General features: G+C 48.5%; 2 protein-coding genes across 2 annotated transcripts in view; both read right to left on the bottom strand.

The window, feature by feature from the left end:
- Positions 1-1,212, bottom strand: part of Trim54 (tripartite motif containing 54) — a 26,127-nt gene extending 24,915 nt beyond the window's left edge. The window contains exon 1 of the mRNA XM_008835046.2: positions 820-1,212. Coding sequence (XP_008833268.1) covers positions 820-987 — 168 coding nt within the window. The 5' untranslated portion in view covers positions 988-1,212. The remainder of the gene's footprint in view (positions 1-819) is intronic.
- A 3,489-nt stretch (positions 1,213-4,701) lies between these two features.
- On the bottom strand, positions 4,702-5,795 carry Dnajc5g (DnaJ heat shock protein family (Hsp40) member C5 gamma). Its single transcript, XM_008835078.1, has 3 exons — positions 5,683-5,795; positions 5,173-5,386; positions 4,702-4,890 (listed from the first exon to the last, which is right to left on the bottom strand). The coding sequence occupies exons 1-3, from the start codon at positions 5,793-5,795 to the stop codon at positions 4,702-4,704; spliced, it is 516 nt and encodes a 171-aa protein (XP_008833300.1).
- Positions 5,796-6,686: the final 891 nt, after the last annotated feature.

The following is a 6,686-nucleotide window of genomic DNA, read 5'->3' as shown; positions in this document are numbered from 1 at the left end:
GAACTCACAGAGATCCGCCTGCCTCTGCCTCCTGAGTGCTGGGATTAACGGGATGTGCCACCATGCCTGGCCTGTAAGCACTCTTTTTGAACCAGGCATGGTGGCACATGCCTTTAATCCCAGCACTCGGGAGGCAGAGGCAGGTGGATCTCTGTGAGTTTGAGGCCAGCCTGGTCTACATAGCGAGTTCCAGGTCAGCTGGGCCTATGGGGAGACCCTGTCTCAAAAAGACCAAAAAAAAAAATCATGACATTTCTCCTGCCTCAGCCTCCCAAGTGCTGGGATTATAGGTGTGCACCCAGTTATTAATATTTTATATTACATTTATTTTATTTTGTATGTGAGTGTGCCTATTTGTGAGTGCCATGGTGCAAGTGTGGAAGTCAGAGGACAAAGTATACCAATGTCCTGGGAATCAAACTCAGGTGATCAGGTTTGGTAGCAAGTGCCTTCACCCACTGGGTTATCTCACTGTCCCTATTCTTTGTGAATACTTCAATATTTCGTTGATCGCTTCTCCAGAGTTTGCACAAAAAGATCTCAAAGCCTCAAACTGAATGAAAACTAGTTCAGGCTCCCACAAAGCCCATGCAGCACTATCCCTCCCTCCCAGTTTCTCCCAGTCCCCTGTGAATCCCACATTTTAGCTGGACACAGGCCATGCTGGCCAGCCTCAGGGCAACTGCTGACTCATGCTTACTTGGGGATCCTAGACCCTAGCTCTCCTGCTACTCAACTAGAGCAGTCCCACCACCTCCCACCTGTAGGGACTTTGACGGTGTGCCCTGCTTGCCCTGGCCCACCCAACCCCGAGCCCACCTGGAAGACATCATTGGCACACTTGCGGCACAGATTGTGCTGGCAGGGCAGGATCACCACAGGCTTGGAGAACATCTCCAGGCAGATGGGGCAGATGAGCTGCTTCTCCAGGTTGTCCATGCTGTGCGCATCCCCTAGCAGCGGCTTGAAACCCACGGTGAAGTTCATCCCTCGGCGTTTGTGCCTGCCCTGGCTGTGGCCCTGGTCTTGGCCTTTTCTCACTGCCTCTGTATCCTTCCCTCCTTCACTTCAGGCCTTAGGATCCCTATTGCTCTCTCTTCGTGGCTCTGTCTCCTGTCCCTTCCTCTTACAGCTCTCCTTGCTTCTGGAGATCTCCAGACACTGTGTATATTGGTTGCTCAGAACCTTCACCAGGCACTTGCCGCTTTATCTTTCTTCCCTCCCTGCAAAATTCTCCTTTGGTTCCCCAAGCCACTCTCTCTTCACTCTGAGGGCAGTACTTGTTGTCCCTTACTCCTTAGAGAGGAGATTAATATTACCATGGGGGTGGGGAGACAAGGGGCATGTGGTGACATTCCAACTCCCAATTTAGCTCATGTAAGGCGAGCCACAGCTGTCTGGGACTGAGTGACCCCACTCACTCAGGAACGGCAGCTCTTGAGCAAGAGCAGGGGTGAGTATTACTACCACTTGCTTTGTTTTTTTGTTTTGCTTTTGTCTTTTTGAGACAGGGTCTCCCTGTAGCCCCAGCTGTCCTGGAACTCACTATGTAGACCAGGCTGGCCTTGAACTCACAGAGATCCACCTGCCTCTGCCTCCTGAGTGCTGGGATTAAAGGCGTGTGCCACCACGCCCAGCACAAGTATCACTACCACTTGCAATGGAAGGTAGGCCAGCAAAGGTGTGGGGCTCCTCACTTGCTGTCACTCTCAGAAGGCTCCTGTGAGCCATGGCCTCCATGCTCTGGCTTGGAACCTTCTTCCAGACAGTGAAACAATCTCTAAGCTAGATTAAACTCAGGGTGTGAGAGAAGCTCTGGACAGACCTGTAGACAGTGTCATCTTTTCCAACACAGGCTTAGCCAGGTACCCTGGCCCTCCTGGAAACCCTGTGATTCAGATGAGGAAGAGTAGACACTAGAGAGAGCACACATGTGAAAGTTAGACAGAAGACAACTTGTAGGAGTCAGTTCTCTCTCTCAGAGAGAACTCAAGTCATCAGGCTTGGTGACAAGTGCCTTTATCCACTGAGCCATCTTGCTGCACCCTATCCCCCTTTAAAAAATGTTATTTTTATGTGTATGAGTGTGCAATGCCTGCAGAGGTCCGAAGAAGGCATCAGATCCCCTGGAACTGGAGTTAAAGACGGTGTTAGCTGCCATGTGGGTGCTGGGTATAGGACCCAGGTCTTCTGCAAGAACAGCCAGTGCTCTTAACTGCTGAGCCATCTCTCTAGTTGCAACCACCTCCCTTTTTAAGACAGGGTCTCACGTATCCCAGGTTGACCTCAAATTCACTATGTCACCAAGGATGACCCTGAACTCCTGATTCTCCTGCCTTCACCTTCTGAGTGCTGGGATTATAGACATATACCACACCTGGTTTAGGAGGTGCTGGGAATCAAACCCAGGGCCTCATGCATGCTAGTTGAGCACTCAACCAACTGAGCTACAACACCAGCTCTTGGTCAGCCCTTTTTCATGTCACCTTAGATAGAGAATAGTTCAAGAGGCAGGGAAGTGGCTGCTCTGCTAGGCCTGGACCTCCCTTATGAGCATGTACTGAGTGTGTGTGGTTCTTAATCACTGAGGACACTGCAAGACTGTTAAATTTGCTTGGAAATTGGGAGAAACAGAGCTGGTTAGAAAGGATTCTGAATGCCAGGGGCTTATTTTGGACACCAGGGAATCAGTCTTCAGGGAAATCATAATACATTGACAAAGTCACCATCACTAGGCTCTGAGAAGCTTTGACCACAAATCCACAGTGGTCCTCAGCTCTACTGTCTGTGCCAGCCTCATCATTTTCATCCTACTGGCCTTTTTCTCCATTTCACATACAATTTGTCTTTTTGGGGTCCAAGACATACACTGAAATTGGACAAACCTCTTTTATTTACTGATGTTCTTTAGCCCTTTTCCCAGTGAGGGGAGAGAAGCTGAGGGGTTCCTAGGCTCTGAACCCACATGGATGATAAGTGGAGGATATGGAGAGGATACCAAGCAGATAGCACAAAGAGGCAAGAGCGAAATCTTCAGAGTACAATCTTTCCACATCACGTTTCATACCCGTGCATTAAGAACAAGATATATGATCAGCCTGCATTAGGCACTGGCACATGGCCTGCAGGCAGTCCATAGGACCAAGGCTGATGTGGGTGCAGGGGTGGGACTGAAGTCCATAAACCTCAAATTCACTCACACGTTTCCCAAGCTATTTCATGATGAGGCATTGATGCCAATGGTATTGGTACCAGAAAGTGGTGAGACCAGCCTCCGAAAGCTGTATTGCTGATGCTAGTTCTTGGTACACAAAGTTGCAACAAAGGAGGATTAACTGGTCCAGAAGCTCTTGGGACAGGATCTACCTTGTTCAATTATCAGGATCTTGGTGGAGATATCAGCAATGGATCTGCTTGATACTGACTCAAATGCCAAGGCAGGTACAAGAAAAAGAATCTTCAGGACAAGTCTGCCACCACTGCCTAACACCTCATATGGGTAGAAATGGGAGAGGTGCTCTCTGAAGATTAAAAGTAGAGCCTGGGCTAAAAAGAATAGCTGGAAAAGCCTGTATGGCAGGGTCAGTGGTACTACTGAGGGTGCAGATGATGCCCTTACTAGGATGGATGTCATCAATGCTTCTGAAGTAGGGCTTCTCATAAGAAGGTAAGTCAGGGTCAATGTCAGGGCAGGGCTTGTTCTCTTCAAGGTGTCCAATGGACTAGACAGCAGAGGGTACCCTACCAGGCCAGTACCTAATGGCAGAAATGGTACTTTATTAACCAGAAGGAATAACCACTTGCAATTTAAAGTACACTCCTCAATGTAAGAATGTAAACATGGTGGTCAATGCTATGAGGATACAGACATTTCATTAACGACCCAGCTGAAGTTACTTTGCATGCTTCCCTTTTTAAAAAATAGAGAGAGAGAGAGAGAGAGAGAGAGAGAGAGATTGATTAGAGGATAATCTGCAGGAGTTGATTCTCTTCCTCTACCACGTGTCCAGAGGGTTGAACTCGGGTTGTCAGGCTTGGTGGCAAGGTCCTTTACCTACTGAGCCCCTATATGCTTCTCTTATCCTTTAATCATTGCTGCTTTTCAGGTTACATACCTTACTCTTCTTCACATTTCATTAATCGTCACCATCTTCGTTTCTTTCTAAAGTACGTTTTGCTCCTATGATGGAATTATATATGCTTACATGTCTACAGTAACAAAAGGAACAATTTTAGTCTACAGATGAAGAAACCCTTAGCTTGCAGTTACTCATTAGCATCCTGAGGTGGCACTGGTATGAGCTTCAGCCAACATAGATTTTAAACATTTAACTATTTGGCGTGGGAATAATCTCGGCTATTTCATCTCTCCCCCTACCCCACTCCAGGGACTGGGGATGGAATCCAGGGTCTTCCATGTGCCAGGCAAGTGCTCTATCACTGATCTATATCCCTAACATATCCTTCTTTTGAGTCCTTGCAATAAAGTGCATCTTTGAACCACTCTTCAACTATTTCCTTTTCAAGGCATGCTCCTTCAGAGTCAGGAAAGGCCAGTGCTACACCCAGACTGTCAGTCTGCAGCATAAGGAACATAGTGTCTTCTCATTCTTCTTTTTGCCCCAGTGCAAGACTTGAAACACATTTAGGGTTAGCCTGCCAGTTTCACAGGTCTTCCTCTGCCCCTCACCCTCGCTGCCCTTATCGTTCCCGATTCAGATTTGACCCCAGGCCCACTCTCTGTTCCTCACCTGACTTTGATGGCTGAGAATATACATTTTCATACTTGATGTTAGTCTCCTCAGGTGGTGGTGCAACTCTTCCACAGCAAAGGCAGAAGGAGCAGCAGCAACAACAACAAGTTAACAGGCAACAGAGGATGACAAGAGTCTATATGGCAGGAGACAGACCCACAGTTCTTTTGCAGTTCCATTCAAGCTCCCCTCCTTCTATTCTCCTCCCACACAGAAAACAAGACAACAGAAGCATTTGTCCTGGGAGAAGAGGCTCACCCTTCCTTCCTTGTTCTTTTGAGACAGACAAGATCTCACTATGTAGCCCAGGATACCCAGAGATCCTCCTGCCTCAGTCTCTCAAGTGCTGAGATCACACACATGTGCCACAATGTCTGATTCCTTTCTTACTCTTGAAGGACTAGGAAGAAGGGTGTACCTTGAACCAACAGCTGTGCACTATAAAATAGTATCTGACGCCTTCTTCACCAAAATGATCATACAGGTATATTCCTAATGAGCCATGCTGGTCATAGATTTTCCTCTTTGTAGGGTCACTGAGTATAGCATGGGCTGTGTTGATCTCTTTGAAGAATTCTGCCGCTTGAGAGTTCCCTGGATTCTTGTCTGGATGATACTGCAAGGCCAGTTTCCTATCCAGGCAATACCCAAAAGGACAGGAGAGGGTATAGGAAGTGGCTGAGGTGGGAGGGTTAGGACGAATGGTGGGGATAGGTCTCTAGATAATGCAAGGGATACATGAGATATGGTCCAAAGGAGGAGCAAGGTCTATATTTCTTCTCATATCACCCTGAAGAGGGTGGTAGCCTCCTTTGGTCCCCAAATAAAGTCTTCTTAGGATCTAAAAGAAATGGGCCAGAAAGCAAGGCAGATAGAAAAAGGAATGGGGAGGGGATCCCAGGGTTCAATAAAGGGTAGGGGTCTGAACCTGTAGGCCTTTTTGATGTCTTCAGGTGGGGCACCCATCTTTAGCTCCAGCAGGGCATAGAGGCTTGTCCCACTTTTGGATAGTCTCCGGGCTGTTTGATCCAGACGAGACATACTCTGGTCCAAAAGGACAAAAATAAGACAGCAGTGAATAACTTAAATCAGAAGAGCGTAGATGACCAGCAAGGTATTCAAATGCAAATATCAAAGAGGAAACATCTTCCCCCCACATCTTCCAGCACAACTCCAGGTACCCACAGTCTAGAGAGGCATAACAAGGAGTAGCCTAAGGCAGGGAAGAGAGTGATTTTCTCCAGAGCTCCTCCTATACCTGGAGTAAACGACCCTGCGCTCTCCAAGCTGAAGGCTGGGTTTGAAAGACCAGGGTAACCCAGCTCCTTGAATAGCTTAGAAGAGAAACCAAGAAAATCCACAACTGCCAGGGGAGAACTATCCAGACCAATACCGGGCTGACGGTGGAAGTCAGGTACCAGAAGCCCAGCAGAGACTTGCTTCCTACTCCCAACCATCCCCCCTCTGCCCCTCAGAGACCCAGCAGGCAGCGCTGAGAGCAGGATGGAGCAGGAAGACGACAGGAGGTGCGTCAGGGGAAGCACTCTGAGGAATCCAGAACAGGATCGGAGCTAGGCAGCGTGGAGGCCTGTGGGCCCAGGAGTCAAGACAAGATGGGGGCTCCCTGTGCTCTGGGTCCTCTGTGTGTGTTGACTCCTGATCGGGACCTGGCTCTTTACGTCAGAGTTGTTCTATTGAGCCAGATAGGCTTCACACACCCTTCCTTCCTCCTCACGGGTGTGAAACTTCATTCTGTGGTTGGGGCTGTGGCCCACTGCGCGTGCGCACTGTAGGCACGCAGGGACTCGTTTTTTTGGCGCAGATGCCAGCAGAGAGTGGGGAGGCCACGTTGGCCCTCTGTTTTCAGGCACTTTGATAGCTGTTTGAGTGGCTAGAATCACAGTGTGAATTCCCCCTCAGATGGCTTATAGA

The sequence above is a fragment of the Nannospalax galili genome, unplaced genomic scaffold, assembly GCF_000622305.1.
Source record: "Nannospalax galili isolate Female #2095 unplaced genomic scaffold, S.galili_v1.0 scaffold517, whole genome shotgun sequence".
Classification (NCBI taxonomy): domain Eukaryota; kingdom Metazoa; phylum Chordata; class Mammalia; order Rodentia; family Spalacidae; genus Nannospalax; species Nannospalax galili.
The sequence above is the reverse complement of the archived record's forward strand: the minus strand, read 5'-3'. Positions and strand labels throughout refer to the sequence as shown.